The 18,123-nt window shown below is 37.1% G+C and overlaps 1 protein-coding gene across 6 annotated transcripts in view; it reads left to right on the top strand.

Annotated features, from left to right (window-relative positions):
- Positions 1 to 18,123, top strand: part of LOC117983039 (proton channel OtopLc-like) — a 71,563-nt gene that overhangs the window by 35,916 nt on the left and 17,524 nt on the right. For all 6 annotated transcript variants that reach the window (XM_069499279.1, XM_069499278.1, XM_069499274.1 and 3 more), the window contains 3 exons: positions 7,723 to 7,875; positions 16,791 to 16,908; positions 17,796 to 17,904. In XM_069499279.1, coding sequence (XP_069355380.1) covers positions 7,723 to 7,875; positions 16,791 to 16,908; positions 17,796 to 17,904 — 380 coding nt within the window. The remainder of the gene's footprint in view (positions 1 to 7,722; positions 7,876 to 16,790; positions 16,909 to 17,795; positions 17,905 to 18,123) is intronic.

Genomic DNA, 18,123 nt, shown 5'->3' with positions numbered 1-18,123 from the left:
CTATGGCATTTTCAGCCAGTTATCACCAAAAATCTTATATACATATACTTTTTGATCAAAGCAGTGATCTACCGTCTTTGCCTAATATCTATTAATCTCGCTCTATTCTATTTAGAGTTTATGAATAAGCACATGAAATAGATGAGCTGAATCGGCATGTCCGGTAAGCGTCATCTTCCTTCTGAAATATTATTCTCTTGCCATGCCACTTGTGCTGTTTTCATGGAAGCGAAATATTTTTAAACCTATTTCCTGACATATATGTCGCATACAGATTATTTGTACCCGGTGAAGCCGAAAATGAGGGTTATGTTTTTGACCTATATTGTAGGTTTGTATGTATGTCCGTTCCCGTGTTTGCTCGTAACTACTCAATGGCTCAACCGATTTTAATAAATGTTACGTTATTAGATTCGCCTTGTTGGCACTAGTGTAACTCGGTATATAAAATTCTTAGGAAATCAAAATGGCGGATTTTATGCGCTTCAATGCTGGGGCCGAAAAATATCCAGTGCAAACTGCAGTCGGGGGTTTTTTGAAAACTTTTTGAATTACTTGTTTGGACAATAATTAACCGGCATTAAATTTTTTATCGTAATAATTTTATTAAAACCTTAGCCCTTCGCCTTTGTTTTATAGGCCTCCTTCCCGACTGCCACCTTGTCAATCATTTCACTTATAATCTCAACGACACAATACGGAAGTAGTAAAAGAATTTTAAGCATAATCTAATTAATTACTGCCCTAACTTTGTTCTGGAATGCATTATGATGTTCATTCATCATTTCGTTGCTACTCAGCATTTACATAATTCGAGGAACTTTACGATGGCTTTGTAGCCGACCATTATTATGTTAATGAGCTAAAATTAGTTTGATTTAGTATATGACGCTATAATATGTATTACTCTGTTTGTTTTAGTATGATTCATCTAACTAAAGATCAGTATTTATAGATCAAGTGTTCCATATCCAAATTTATCTCAAGTTCGTAGTTTTAATTTCTTAGAGTTGGAGTTGTTATTCTAAGCTTATGCCATAATTTCACGTGGTTAAGTGATAAGTCTAACATGGAAGTGGTAGTGGGATGGCAGTTTTTATTAAGCCTTACTAGTTACCACTAACACTACGCGAGGCATCGTCATACCGGAAAGCTAAATTGCTTGGCAGCGAGGCTTTTCGATTAATGGTAACCAATGTATAGCCTGACCAGGAATATAAAAACTTGCCCTGGGGGTGCCACTAGTATATTGTTTACTTTATGGTCAATAAGTATATTATGGTCTTGTATAAATTAGTTCCACGGATTTTCCGCAATATAGCGAGGTGTTTTATTTTCTGGTCAGGCTTTAATAGTGGTAACTAGCCACAGCTAAAGATTACCAGACCATATCAAAGTCAATTTTTACCAAATTTCTTCTGCCGTGAATTTGACCCGGGACTTCCCGCTGAGACCGCACCAGGGAGGTCTGGTCTGGTCATAATGACAATTGATTAATTTTATTGATTTCATCGATACTAAATGGATAAAGCACGATAAATGAAACGTCTAAATATTTTCATTCATCTTCATTCAATACTTCAGTCATTCATCGTCTTTCTCTGCGAATGATTAATAATTTTGCTTTGCTCTAACTACAAAGTATTGAAGGTTCTACTAATAATTAGAGATTGTTAGACTTAGACAGTAAAGTTTAGTTGGCTATACCAAGTTTGAAAGCTCAACTTTGTCAGCCTGCCAGGTAAATTAGTTAAGAGATTAGTCATTTGGTTAAACTTCTCAAATTCATTTCGTATAGGGTCGGTATATGGAGTAAGGACTAGCATGGCACTATTAACTACTTTACGAAAACATTTAGTTTGTTTTAGTTTATTTGTAGGTATTAGTTTAGGATAGTGTGGTGAAAACTACTATTATTAATTTGATAATCTCCCTGCGTTGTATTGCACATTGCTGAGGATTCAGCCCTATTTTCATGAATCACTTAATGGCACAGGGACTTACATAACGGTTTGGTTAGATTAGGTAAGGTCTCAACTGAGACCTTACCAACTGTATTGGTTGTATTGGTTTTTAAACTAATTATAGTGAGCATACGAGTAGCCACGAACATTTGCAGCACCAGAATACCAGGGGAACCACCGGCCGGCTTTTCAGGAATTTGTTGAGTTGCCCCTTGAATAATGTTGAAATGTAGTGGATACACCGCCGAAGAGACAACTTACTAATGGCAACTGTTTACACAGATTTGACTCATTTCTATAAAAATAAAAACGGCGCAGGACCATGCTGTTTTGAGTGTTCTATAACAACTCTCTTTTCTAATTTTATCCATATCTATACCTATACTTCATCTTGTTTCATGTGAATTTGGTCAGTGGATTCTATGAAAAACATTTGTAGAAAACTTAAAGCTTCTAACCTGTTACCTTACAAAGAATGTACGGCTCTAACCATTATCATCACGACTACCTATTTATGTCCTCGAAAGCACGAGTTGCTTCCATATAGTAAGTAAACAAACCCGAAATAGCCATGAAAATAATATGATCCTTGAAATTTAACGTTTCAGAGGTTTTGTTTGCATTTATTTTCTGCTTGAAATATGATATCCAGCATGGATTATCGTTTGAGTGTATCAGGTTCCCATAATATCCAGACAGGAGGAAGCGGCGCGACGCGGCGGCTATAAGCGTGGCGGGCACTATGAATTACAGTGTGGTCTAGGTTTCACTAAACTGTTTAACCATTCTGATGGGTTCATAAATCAATAACGCTTGTGGCTTGTAATGGCTATGATATTTTTGTGATTTATTCGAGTCGAAATATTTCATTTCTATACAAACACACACCCACACACACACGCAGACACACATACACTCACACATACACACACACATACATATGTTGTGAATCACCTACTAGGTATTTTTACTAGTTAATTGACTTTTATATTTTCATATTATTATATTATTATAAAGCTTGTTTAAATTATCAAACGTACTGTTATAAATTTATATTTAATATCTATTTAAGTAATCTGTAAAAAATTGTAATCCTATTTGGCCTTATTTTCAGTATTTTATTATGTAAAATTATATTGTATATATCGCTGTTGATTGCAAAAAATAAATAAAATAAAATAAAAATAAAAATATTTTACACTTACCTCTGTTGGATTATTAATAAAGTAGTTATTACCCGTGACTTTATCCACGTGATAGTTGAAGTCCTATATCACTTGAGGATAACGTAGCTATCTATCAATGAAGATATAATTTTTAGAATCGGATAATTAGCTATGGAGATTTCTTCCTATATACAAAAAAATCAATTTTAGCTGTTTATAATATTAGTATAGCTGTTCTAGTCTTTCTATAGCTTAATCTGTGTATCCTTTTGCAAATAGCTCTTCTTACCATTTTCTCATCCATGTCATTTCAACAGCATCCTCTCTTCGAGCTGCCGTCTCCTGTCTGCCTCTTACTCTTTCCTGACGGAGTATCATAAGCTTTTACAATGTCTGAGCTGATTTGAAACTTTAACAAAATTCATCATCATAACCAACCAATCGCCGGCTCACTGCAGAGCACGGGTCTTCTCTCAGAGTGAGAAGGGTTTCGCCATAGTTTACCACGCTGGCCATGTGCGGATTGGTAGGCTTCACACACATTTGAGAACATTATGGAGACTCTCAGGCATGCAGGTTTCCTCACGATGTTTCCCGTTAAAGCAAGTGATATTTAATTACTTAAAACGCACATAACGCCGAAAAGTTATAGAGGTGGAGGAGGGGAGAGGTATATCGAATCCCCGATATCCGATTAGAAGGCGCACGTCCTATCCACCAGGCTATCACAGCTTTTAACAAAAAAACAAAGTAACTGAGAATTAAGCTAAACATATTTATATATACATTATGCATACAAATGAAGACAAACCTAAAATGAGCAAAGCAAACATGTGGAGGTAGGTAAGTCTGATTAATCAATCAAAATATGATAAACCTATGTGTAATGTATTCATTAAACGATAATTACGAATGATTGAATGAATAATAAATAATGATTTCATAGGGGAATATAAATTTTCAATTGACTGATGAGGCTGTAAAGCTTTTTGTGTGATTTTATGTAGTTGTAACTGAATACCAATCGAATGTTCTGTTGTGGAACGCGATTGTATTTGGAGTCCTGTCAATCCTATTGTTTTTATTGCATTATCGATTTACATTCTAACTTGTATGGACACAGTCGATGTGATAAATTCTCGGTATTAGTAGTAAGTATCCTAGTTGGTCATTGGTTATATTATTTAGTTTAGGTTCACTTTTACAAAATGTCTGCATATTATTTTCACTTAGAATTCCAGTAGGTAGTATTATAAATTATGTTAATCGGCTTTAAAGAATGTTTATGTACTTTATAAATATTTTTCAACGTAGGTACCTACCTAAACCTATCTACCTAATCAATGTTTGTATGATTTTCAAGACGTGGACTAAGATGCGACGATCTTCTTCATTCGACGACAATGATATCAACAATATTTCTTCTTTTATTACGGTCTATATTCTCTTTATATTCTCATGTTATTGTGTGAAGTAAATAAACATTATAGTTTCAAGGATCTACCTATAATAAATGTAGAGTGCTAATAAATTGTGGTAAAACAATAAAACTAACTTCATTTTCAATATCCTGCAGAAAATACATTTTCCTGAACCATTTCAGCGTAATAGTCTGGTGTTGCGCAGAGATTTATGTGGTCACTGTCGTTACTCACATCGGCTTCCGCGCGACTGCCTCCGCCACCGATCGGCTTTGTTTTGATATGTGCCTCAATTTTTGGTCAATTTGTTTTTTTACATCGATGGTTTTTTATATGTATAGCGCTCTTTTTAGGCCTAGCTAAAGAACAAAATATGATTTTTTTCAATCAACCGTTAAATTGAAATCCATACCTAAGTACTTCCATACTAATATTATGAATACGAAAGTGTGTCTGTCTGTCTGCTATCTTTTCACGGCCCATCCGTTGACGAAATTCGGTACAAGGATAATTTGTATCCCGGGGATGGACATAGGCTATTTATTGTTCCGGAAAATCAAACAATTTCCACAGGATCATTAAAAAACCTAAATCCACGCAAAGTCGCGGGTAGGTATCTATGAAAGTTGGTGTGATACATAGATCTATTTCTATTTTCTAGGTTTATCCAGTTTGCAACCTGTTATTATATTAAGTTTACAAAGTACAAACCAGTTAGGTACCAGCCGAATTTCCACTATTAGTAAAGGATTCTCTTTCAAAGTAGGTATAGAAGTATGTTTAACTTAGGCTGAGATCTATAGAGCGCACTTTGACTTTGCTCAGACTTAAGATTGAGTTAAAACCGGACAGATTTATGTGAGAGATATAGCTCTGTCTCGTTTTAACTCTGTCTTAAGTCTAAGCTAACTAACTAAGCTAAACTAACAGCTTATGCTCACCATTTCTGTGCTCAAATGTGATTAGGCGAAGATAAAAAAATTACCAAACAACATTACCAAGAAAAGGGTTGAACTGCGAGTTGTCTCTACGCGAACGAATTTGTTAGTCAAAAAAGTATATTATATACGTACCTAGAATACATAGTCTGTTTATTTTATTGTAACAACTATAGGAAATTCAAAGTGGTTTGTTCCATAGCGTAGTAAATGAATGGTGTGGTTTTGTGCTGAGATTTACGGGACCCATGCCGCAATTCTCGACAGTTTGGCTTTAGAGAGATTGTACCTACCGACATAACGGTTCGGTTCGAATTAATATGCACCTACCTACTTACTCGTACTTGCTGGATGGAAATCCTTGCTAATATTATAAATGCGAAAGTGTGTTTGTCTGTCTGTTTGATAGCTTTAACAGCCGTTTTGATAAAATTTTGTACGAGGTAGCTTGCATCTCGGGGAAGAACATAAACTTTTGGTGATTTGGTCCCGGAAAATCAAAGAGTTTTCACGGGATTTTTAAAGAACTAAATCAACCCTGACAAAGTCGCGGGCTTTGTCTAGTAGGAAAATAAATGACATGGTTTTTGTATTGTACTGATCAGTACCGATTACTCAGCCAAAAGCACCCAGACTTAATTGCGTGATTATGTCATATGGAATTTTCGTTGATAGAGTAGCTGTACGAGTACGTACATCGAAAAAAAACTTGACCTAGGTTACATAGTGGGTATCATTTAGTCGTTTGCATAATATTATGATTATGAACGTTGTGTTGTGAAGCACTTAAATACCTACGTCGTGCTCATCTTCAGATAAGAGATTTAAACTATCTTGAATTCGTTTCGGTCAAGGCTGCCCGTGTAGTCGCATTCCCGAATTTGGGTATAGTTTGGTTACACTACAATACAATGTCTACACATCAAAATTTTCAGTTGTGAAACAATAAAAAAAAATGTTCAGTCCAACAAAAATATTATTTAAAACGAGAAAAGTCCTCTATTTTTCACACTCATATTAATTAATTAAATAAAATATGTTGAATTCGCAACCAATGCCAAGTTCAAAGCACTCTTGTTTCTCTCAGAACACGGAAAGCGGTGTTTCAATTAATTAACTTGTATTTGTGCTGAAACGGTTACCATTACACTCAGTGGTTTGTAGTTTCGAGCATTTTATTCCGTACTCCATATTAGTTAATTGCGTGAATATTAATTCGTCTATTGCCTAGGTTTCGAGTTATTTGTGATAGCTGTGTATTAGCTAATTAAGCACTTACTAATATTATTGACATTTATGGAATCTTTAAAGAAAATAGAGATTTGCTGGTTTTATAACTTGCATTTTGTGAATAACATGTTATTCAACAAAATGAGGCTTTTGCTTGAATTTGGTTACTAAATAGAAAGGGCATGTCCCAGTTCAGTACATATGTGGGATGTTTTTATTCTGAGTGTCAATTAGCCAGAAACAAACTACCATTACGTGAAAGAGCAAAAATTTAAATAATAATTTTAGAGAACCCCATGATCATGTGCGAAGTCTGCTGGGGATTATTACCCGGTCCACTACAAATTAGAATAGAACCTTCTTTATTCACCATATTATCTTCAATAACTAATGCCTGAAGAGATTTGGATGTATGGCCTATGATAATGGCGTATCGTTAGAATGCTTACTGACACTGGCTACAAATTGTTTGAAAAAATCAATATGGCGGCTGTATGGCGCCATTTCGAAATTCTTTTAGTTCGCTTTTAGCAGGGCAGTCGTGTTTTTAGGGTTCCGTACCTCAAAAGGAAAAACGGAACCCTTATAAGATCACTTTGTTGTCTGTCTGTCTGTCTGTCGGTCTGTCAAGAAACCTACAGGGTACTTCCCGTTGACCTAGAATCATGAAATTTGGCAGGTCGGTAGGTCGTTGAGCAGACATTAGGGAAAAAATCTGAAAACCGTGAATTTGTGGTTACGTCACGCAAAAAAAATTGTGGTTATGAACTAATAATTAGTATTTTCAATTTTCGAAGTAAGATACATCAAGTGGGGTATCATAATATGAAAGGGCTTCACTTGTCCATTCTAAAACATATTTTTATTTATTTTTATGAATCATAGTTTTTGAATTATCGTGCAAAATGACGAAAAAATACGACTGTAGTACGGAATCCGGCCGGTTATTTGTAATTACAGCTACGACTTGTTGGTTACCTATGTATTATTCTCTTTTGCGCAGGTTATCTAGGCCACCATCGATGACTCTCGGGGCAACACTCTCTCTTCAGCCAATGCTCTACGGTCCAGGCGGTGGGTCTGCGCAGCCTCCACTCCCGCCTACCAGGCATATACGATCTTCTGTTGCAATACAGAACATGCATTTTATCAGCGCGTAAGTGACACAATATTTCTACTTAATATTGATGTTTCTTTCTTTGTCTGACCATTGATTTCGCAGCAATCTAATGGTTTTACTATCTATCACTTATATTTATAATACTTAGTAGTACTACATGCCAGAAGTTTAAGTAGTAGTAGTAGTATATCTAAATATACCTATAAAAGTAAAACGCGACTCACTGACTGACTGACTGACTGATCTATCAACGTACAGCTCAAACTACTGGACGGATCGGACTGAAAATTGGCATTATGACGTAGGCATCCGTTAAGATGGTATTTTTGAACATTTAACCTCTAAGCGGTGAAATAGGGGTTTCAAATATGTGTAGTCCACGCGCACGAAGTCGCGAGCATAAGCTAGTGACACTAAGATATAGATGCTATTGAAAGCCATCAAAGACAGACTTATCTAAAAGAAGTCTATAACAAATCTTAGATTATTTCATTTTTCTAAGCTTTTGATACTTCTATTCTAGGGCCAAATCTGGCGAAATCCCTGGCCTTAACGTGTCAAAAGTCACATCGCTGCACTGGCACCATACGGTTTTGTGTGGATATAGAGCTCATGTGCATCTCAACTAAGTAGTGGTTGATTCACATTTTCCCCTGGCCGCTAGTTCGCAACTTTATGGAATAGAATATTAGCGAAGCAATTTGTTCCATACGTATGCGCATAAATTTTGTTCTCCACTCCACATCTCCATTCAACTATAAATGTGTACCTACCATATAAATGAAATATTCGCGGTCGATCAAATGTTACCCTCGTAAAATATTATATTGTGGGTACGTACGTCAAAATATTATCTTTCCTACATTTTTATCTTCCGAGTCTTCCAGTACGAAGTAATTTTGGTAATGCCGCGTTTGGTATTAGCAATAAATATCATCTCGCCGGAATTGGGCAAGCCTTTTACAATTTGCCTTATTATGTTTATTGCTATTATTAGATATTCTTTTATTCATGTGGTTGTGAATGTGACATTTACAATAACAGGTAGGTACCTACCTAATGATAAAGTAAAAATTGTAGTTTTCCATGATTTTTTGATCATTTCAGCATCAAAAACCCATAGGCCCTTGCACCCTTTGTTTAGTTTCTTCTGTATCTTCTATTGTTTTCTTGAAATGTGGGTGTGCAATAAAGATTTGTAAATAAATAAATAAATAGGTGCCTTGAAAGTAATTTATTAGTTTATGTTTAAAACCTAACATTAAAACTAAACTATAAAATAAAATCAAATCTAAATTAAAACTCAATTTATCTCAACTCGATTTAGAATCGATACTTCATCAAAAGTTCTTGAAAAAGCGCTCGAGCTCTCCGCTCCCGTGGCCCTAAGGTCTCCAGTCTTCACCCCAAAATGCACAAAAATGAAGCTCCGTTCCTGTTTATTTAGATAACAAGTAACTTAAAAACATGCAGAATTATTAAGCTATTTAAGTAGCTTAATAATTCTGCATGTTTTTAAGTTACTTTATTGAGCAACTAAGTTTCAATTAAACGAGACTTTTTTATGCCAGCGTATAAATGTATACCAAGGTCTCACGAGCTTTCGGTTCATGATGCCCATTTTGAGATATGACCACTTTTCGATACGACAACTTCCCGACCAATATGTGTGACGAATATAATCTATATCTATACGAACATCACTCACGTTTGAATTTGCACGAGAAAGGGAAATTACATTTCCCCGTGTACATACACTGAACACTCCACTGAAAGCATCTCCCGACCACGACAATGTATTCGAGTGGGTAGAAATTATCAACTGTATGCGTAAAACTTGAGCCTATTCCTGTAACAATAAAAACTTTGCCAACAAAAAATGTAACAGCGACCCCTACAAAGCCTGCGCGAGTCCCGCAACCGTAATGGGAATTCTCTCTCTATATGAGGCGCATAATTACTAGGACTGATTAAAACTTTGTCCTAAATACTTCGTCGTAAATAGAGGAATGAAGTAATTCTGTAGGAAATGAGATGTTACAGGAATTCGTGAATAGCACGTGAAGTAAGACGGTGGCTCGAACTCAGAAAAGCAAAAAAAAAAGTTTGAAGCATGATTGTATGGACGTTTTAAATCTTTAGCTATTGAACCCAAGTCAAAAGTGTACTACAAATAACTAACGCATAACACTGAAAATGACGTGGCTGCAGCAAGATTCAAAGTCATCGGACGCATTGAAGAAATACTAACCATAACTATATAATCTATCACATTAGCAAAGGTCAGCGCTGGCCTGAACTCTGTACACACGTTTTGCGTCTTGCCTGATGCTGCTGACTTTACTGAAAAAGCGGCTCCAAAAAGTCCTTAGTTATGTCATAGAAAAAAAGAATACTTAACTTTTTAAAATGTTGAGGCCCTTGATCGTGCTTCATCTGTATTTGTAATTTGTTGATTGCAGTGCGTCATATACTTTATTTTTATGATGACGTCATTGATATAGTCAGAATTGTATGACGTCACTTCCCTTTTTCTTCCCTTAAGAGCAGTGTATTTTAGTGACTCAACAACCAATATACATTCGAACTTATACCAATAAATACATTTTCCATCGCGGGCCATTCTATTATTGATAACAATAATAATTTAATCCATGGTATAATGTACCAATCTATTGCTCGTTTCCTAATAAGACGGTAAACGTTCTCAAGCTCCAGTTCTGTTAATTCCACAGTAATATATTCTAATCCAATTAAAGCTCTGTCATATCACTAAGGACACACGGTTCAAAGGCTTACGGGTCTAATGATATTATCAAGGCGAGAGCATTTGAGTACCTATACATACAGCTACATATAGTAAAAGTAAGTCGATATGTCCGAGAATATCTGGGTAAGAAAACTGACTGACTTACATAACAACGCAGAGCTCAACTCGCTGCACTGCTGGTTCAAAAAAAATATTGAGATTTTTCTGTAGGTTCTTTTTATAACGTATAGACAAAGAAAAAAAATTCAGGAATTCAACCTAGCAAAGCGGTCAGCTGGTGTATGTTAAATGATGATACTAAAACACTTTCTATTCAGGTGCACTTCATCTTAGGCTGCATCTTCATCTACTGTTTGGTGTTTTTGCAGCTAAGCGCAAGTTTATATCCATACTTCCATACAAATGCGAAAGTGTGTCTGTCTGTCTGTCTGCTAGCTTTTCATGGCCCAACAGTTCAACCGATTTTGATGAAATTTGGTACAGAGTTAGCTTACATCCCGGGGAAGGACATAGGCTACTTTTTATCCCGGAAAATTAAAGAGTTCCCACGGGATTTTTAAGGAACCTAAATCTACGCAGGCGAAGTCGCGGGCATCATCTAGTATTATATAGTTTAAAAAAAAGGCAAGGCTGAAGACTCAAAGAATTGTTTGTGACCCTTTCGAAGTGCGTGACAAATACATCTCATCAAATATTTGAATACAGAAACGGGTGAGGTATATTTGATTGAATTCGTTACTTTGCCGAAAAATAGTAAATGACGATCTTTGTTCTTTTACGAGTGGTGGTCGGGAAAAGTTTGATCTCATATTTTTCCGATTTTCCCCCATTGTTAAAATAATCGTGTCTGAGTTTCGTGACAATAAATCACTCTACAAAGAGATACTTAATGATTCGTACAACGTATCTTCTAAAGGCTTGGAAAGAATTAATGCGCTACGCCAGCGGCGCGTGATGACGGCTTGTTCAGCACTGCGGAGGAGTGCTACTGCCGTGAGACGTATCATTGCCTTTGCTATTCGTGCTACGACATGTGACATGCGTGATGAATTCTCACTGGATTTTAAACATTTTTACCAAAATCTACCTTAAAGAATTCATATAAACAGCGCATACGAATAATTCAGTTTGGAGTCTGAAGTGGTGCTGCCGAACGCTTCGCTGCCATCACGCGATGAGTCTGTCCAACCCTTTAAGCCATCTCAAAGTGGGTTTGCAAACAGTTTTCAAGTGCGTACATTCAACTCGGATCAGAAATAAGACGTGCATGAAACTGGGCCCCTGTCATCTCGGACATACCTCTTGACTGTGTAGCTATAGACATATTTGGAAGTTACAATAGCTGTGGGGAGCCAATAACACACCGTTGCCATGACAACGAGGCATACGAGAGGGGCCCGTTCCCAAAGGGAGCGTTGAGGGTTTTCAGAAACCAGGCGAAAAGACACCTCAGGTTCGAAATATTTTGAATAATACTTTTACAGGAAGATTGTGAAAGACAATATGAACGGGTCTTAAGTTCCTGGTCGTATATTATTTAGTGTCTCTTGGTACATCGTCTTTGGTAGGTTATGGTTACTGGTACCTACCCTTCTTTGTACCTATTTTTGAGGAGAGTTTGCAAACAGTTAATTATCTTCGAGCCTATCATTTTTGTTAAAACAAATAAATCCGCGTAATATTCTTCGCGTAAAATTGTTTTCATATATTACATCCTTTGCCACGAAAAGGTTATGCTAAGCAGAGAAGGTTCGACATTATAGCGTAAGTCTAATGGATTTTGATTTTGTACCGTATATCTTTCGATTTATAGTCCGCTTCTTAACCATTGAGCTAGTGACGCTTCATACTTTGACTGTAATACACCTATCTTTTTATTTCACGGCAAAAGAAGCAACTAAGTAGATATTTTTGTTCATGAGACGAATAAGCTATTCAGGCTTGATATGAAATGTCATAATATTTTTTCACTATATCACGGGAGAGCTATTACTAACTAAGGCACTTGTCCCACCCCTTACGAAGGAGCGACTATAGCTATCGACTATTTTCTCGCTCAAGAAACGTAAAATTGATGCATGATTTCGTGTTAATAAAAGAAAGAAATAAATTAATAGTTGGCCGCTGACTATGCTCACCGTCGACGAGAACTCTCTCTCCACTAGTTTGTTGCAGCGACAAGATATTATATCGAAGAAAAAACGCTCAGCGACGCTCTCTGGGCAGTCAAAACACTCACGCAGTTTGCGCAGGAATTGAAAACGTCATAATTGTCTCAGCCACAAGTAAACGCCCATTGCTAAGCGTCAAAACTATCCCAACCTTAGTCCGCGACAGGTTTAGATGAAAATGGGAGTATGAGGCGGGGGGATGCCCCGCATACACGCACGTCACCCGTGCTTGTCCGCACAGGGTTAGCGCGGGGGCTATTCGGGTGTGCGGGGCGTTACCTCCCCGATTTCCATCGCGACCTGTCGCGTACTGTAGGTACATACTCGCTTTTCGTTACTCGTCAACTCGTTCCTAGTTTTTAGCTCAATTCGTTTATCCCTTCTCGTCTGCGGTGGGACAACTGCCTAAAACAGAATAAGATCGCAAGGAATATTGTGACACAAATAGTCTTTAACATCCACCTTTCAGTCACGACTCACGCCTACTGCGCCACGGGGCATCATACGCAAACTTTTAAGAGTATGCTACTCGCTAGCTACTCGGTAGTTTTAAGTTGTGTGTGAGAGCACGATATTTAATCCGATTTAGGGCAAATTCAAGAGTAATATAGGAAATGTTACAACGTTTTTGGTATCACGGTCCCATTTTGGTACAGATATAGCTTGCACTCAGAGACGGATATTAAATAAGCTACTGGTTAAAGTAGTGGAAAATCAAAAAGTACCTACGCACAGCATTTTCGAAAGCCTAGATCCCCTCGGATAAAGTCGCGGGCATCATCAGCTAATAATACGTGTAGATCGAGAACGCGCGTAGTGTAATCTTAATATTTCATATTCGCACTATACCACTGCACTGAACCTCACTGAACATTCTGAACAACATATTGTTCTCTACAATTTTTACACCCCTAAGTTTTCGTGAAAGGAGTAAATGTTGCTTATTCTGATCCAGGAAGCTTAGTTATTATTGCTTAGTGTTAGCTATCTAGCTAGACAGAATGTCATAAATAATAGGTTTTTTCTCTATATGCTAAGTGCTATGGTTTAAGTTTTTTACATATCTATTGCTTTATTTTTTTTTAACTTTCCTTCCCGTGGATTTAGGTTATTTAAAGAGCTCGTAGGAATTTCTCAAAATGTGGACAGAACCTACACTAAGTAGGTACTTGTAAAATTCTAGTCACAGCGGTTTGAGCTGTAGATCCTTAACCATGCTGATGCGTCCTGTTTCCTTTTTTTTTTTTTTGTTTTTTAAATATTACAATAAAACTTAAAGCTAGCCTTATCTAATTACTATATAAATCATGACCGCGTGGAATGGTGCCAAGAATACTGGCTGCATTTCCGCGCTGGACAGCCAGGCTGATCCGTTGCGCAAAAATGAGCCAGCCCTTCTGTCACCAGATGAGGCTATTCCTTTTATTAATATTATATATTACGTTCAACATTATGAACTCCAAAAGTAACACGTGGTAACACCTTGGTATTTATTTTCCAAAGACTGCCTTTTCCCTATTCCCTCAAATGCAGGCACTCTCACGAAATTCACATAAGAGTGAAGCAAAGGGCATTACGATAAAAGCTTATTCTGGTAACCGGAAACTTAGTGGTTTCCTCTTAATTAACTTTTATAAGTTCGGGCTACTTATTACCTTTTAGGAAGTAAAAATTTGCTGAGCTCACGTCAAAAGTTAGTATGTTGTTTATAAGTCATGTTTGGTTCAGGGTAAAATAAACTATGTAGGTATATAAGGTTTATAGATGCTTAGTTTTTTTTCCAACAAAGCTTCTGATATTAATATTTCAGGGTCTTTGAGTTTCGGTAAAATAATATTATTTCTTTAAACTTTCAAAGTTTATTTTATTAAAGCTCAGACTGGTAAACAGAAAAAATGGTTCCTGCCGAAACTTTTTGTTCTGTACTTCGACCCTATCTCACCAGCATGAGAGCGCAGCCGACCTTGCCCTCGAATTTGCTTCCATCAGTATATATACTGATGGGAGCTGACGGTCGTTCCCTAAGCTCGTCATCATCCAGGCGATCCAGAACCGAGTCACATGACTAGATATCCATCTACTCGTGTGACCGAGTATTGAACCTCCAGTCCGAAAGCACGGTGTGGCAGTTGATAGATGGGAATTCTTATATCAACTGCTTAGTTAACCCCTTAGAACTATACTTTCTCGAATATTATTATGCATATTGTGGAACTAGCTTCAATGTTGCTTCAAAGCTACGAGGGATTATCCATACTTCCATACTCCATACTAATATTATGCGAAAATGTGTCTGTCTGTCTGTCTGCTAGCCTTTCATGACCCATGCGTTCAACCGATTTTGACTAAATTTAGTACAGAGATAGCTTGGATCCCGGGGAAGGATATAGGCAACTTTTTATCCCGGAAAATCAAAGAGTGCCCATGGGATTTTTAAAAACCTAAATCCACGCGGATGAAGTCGCGGGTGTCATCTAGTTTATCATATTCCTTAAAAACCGACAGTAGGTATACTGGCAATTCTTCTGGAGCTGTTATCAATTATGGCGATCTATTCAGTAGATAATTACTTACCATCAGGTGACCCGCCCGCGCCACCTCCATTGCACAGTAAAAAAATAAGAAGTCTTTAAAAAGCAACACAAGTATTTTATCTCCCATCTTAAAATTAGTTTAGCGTATTTTTAACTTAATTCCGAAGAGCCTTCGAGTTTCAATAATAAGGCGTACGAGTTTCTGAAGCACGCCCGTTTTCATCCAGCCTTTCATGCAAATTGATGATGGGAAAAGCTTTGTGAAAAATCTATTTATAAACATTATTAACGGAACCATAGCTACGTCTGCCCTTATTCAACCTCTCGACCCAGTTGAAATACCTCATTAATATTATGAGAAACGATGTTGTTTAAGCTAACTTTATGATAAATAAATTAATGATATTATGCAAGCAATAATATAAGGCATAAGCACATTCGAACAATATTTGTTTGGTAGTAAAACTCGAGCTCAACCAATCAGGAGCTGTCACGATATTCATGCCTCATTGTTTGTGATCATGAAATCTAAAACAGTATAGTATGTACCTACACCTAAGTATCTATATATATACACGGACGGACTGCATTTGGACTGCAAATCGACTGCTAAATTGCAGTTGGAATGCAGTTTTATTGCAGTTAGCACAACTGAAGCGACGCCTGGCGAAGTGGTAAGCACTATGGTCTTAATAGTGGGAAGTCTCGGGTTCGATTCCGGGCAGGGGTGCGGAATTTTACAATTTCAAAATTTCTGGTCTGGTCCGGTGGGAGCCTTTTGGCCGTGGCTAGTTACCACCCTACCGGCAAAGTCGTGCCGCCAAGCGATTTAGCGTTCCGGTACTATATGTCGTGTAGAAACCAAAGAAACCAGGTTAGCCCGCTTCCATCTTAGACTGCATCATCATTTACTACCAGGTGAGATCGCAGTCAAGGGCTTGTACTTAATTAAATTAAAAAAACTGCCCACCGACAGCGCAGTCCACCTGCAGTTCAGACTGAGTGCCCGTACTAGAACTGCACGCTGTTGGCAACTGCAATCGGTCGGCAGTTGCGATGCAGTTGTGTGTGCAATTTTGCAGTCGGTTTGCAGTTCAAATGCAGTCTGTGTATACTATATAGACCCCGTGTTACTTTGAGACTTTTTGTGTTTTACTTTAAACTATACGGAATAATTATTGTTGAGCTACTTTACAATGTGTAAACTGTAGTATGTAAGTTAATAAATAATTGATAATTATTTTAGCGTTTAAACTACCGTGAGTGATTTCCATTATAAATACTATCTGTCCCGGCTTACTCACGTGTGTAGTCGACGTTAGCCCGACTAGTTTCTTCGACTAGGTTCTTGAAAAAGGACCCCGTATGGGTTCGAAACTAGTCGGGCTAACGTCGACTACACACGTGAGTAAGCCGGGACAGATAGTATTTATAATTGATAATTACTTACTTTTGTTACGTTTTTTTTTGTCACAGGGGTGATGCACTTGCAACGACGCTATCGGCTCTGTACGGAAAACTGTTAGTTGTGATGGGTGTTGCATTTCCTATGGCCGAAGTCATTTCCACATACATTCCACCATCATTTTATGAGGTATGTTGTCACAATAAACATTTGAGTTTAGACAAAAATTGTCTAAATATTCAATTTTCAGAAGTTTCTTTACTTATCACTGAATTTAAATTTTTTTTTCCGTGTGTATACCTAAATAATTTTATTTATTTCTTAAATAATTTTGGATAAATATTTTGATTTAAAAACCTGCATTATTATGCATTACTCATTAGTAAGCATTAGTTAGGTTGTGTAGTTTTTGATCTTTGCCTTTCAAGCTTTGATGAAAAATTACAAGACGAGCTTGCGAACGTTAAATTAAAAATGTTCGAGTAGTAGGTAAAATTGGGCTGTTTGACTCATCACTGTTTGAATAGTTCACATTGGTTCACATAGAGCGGGCTGCTGCGATGCAAATGTTGGAAATGTTGCATCCATGCAACATTGCGTGCAATGCATCGCAGCAGCCGCTCTATGTGAACTATTCAAACAGTGATGAGTCAAACAGCCCAATTTTACCTACTTGTTCCCGAAAGTATTATCTCAACCACAATAATTGGGCGTATAAATAATGTTTGCAATGCCTCATGTACTTTATTTTTTGTGGTTCTGCTGTAAATAAAAGAGAATTAAGATATTTTTTTACAGTGGCGTGTATGTCTTAGAGGCATCAAAGCACTACTTACCCTAATTTAAATAGCTCAATGTTTATATTTCATTATAACTTTAAACCTGCTACAAGTAGGTACTATTATATATTCTGTGCTGCTATTTAGTATAATTATGCCTACCTAACAAATGCTTACCCAACATGTACCTAACTAACAAAATAAATGGCCGCAAAGGTGCCTTTTGCGAGCCATGAATCATGACAAATACGAAGGTTTTAGATTTATTGTTGAAAAATCTTTTTTGTTTGTTGACAGGGCTTCTATCTATACCTGTACATCGGCAGCATGGTGTTTCTGCTGTACATGTACGCGGCCCTCCTCCGCGACAGGGCGCGCTCTGCAGCTGACACTACCGTTGTTGCCAGTAAGATTTTTTTTTTATTTTCTTTTATCAGATATTGTAGAGACTACATAGTGCTGCAGTGTGCAATTTTGCGCAAAATGGTCTCAACGAAACGAACTGGTTTACAGTAGGTATAAGCCTTACCTATATGGAGCACGAGTCGGGCTTTTTGTCCTTCAGTAAATTGGTGCTTTACTAGGACAGTAAAATTTGTCTATCAACTATATATTATGTACATAG

This window comes from Maniola hyperantus, chromosome 6 (genome assembly GCF_902806685.2).
Source record: "Maniola hyperantus chromosome 6, iAphHyp1.2, whole genome shotgun sequence".
Taxonomy (NCBI): domain Eukaryota; kingdom Metazoa; phylum Arthropoda; class Insecta; order Lepidoptera; family Nymphalidae; genus Maniola; species Maniola hyperantus.
The sequence above is the reverse complement of the archived record's forward strand: the minus strand, read 5'-3'. Positions and strand labels throughout refer to the sequence as shown.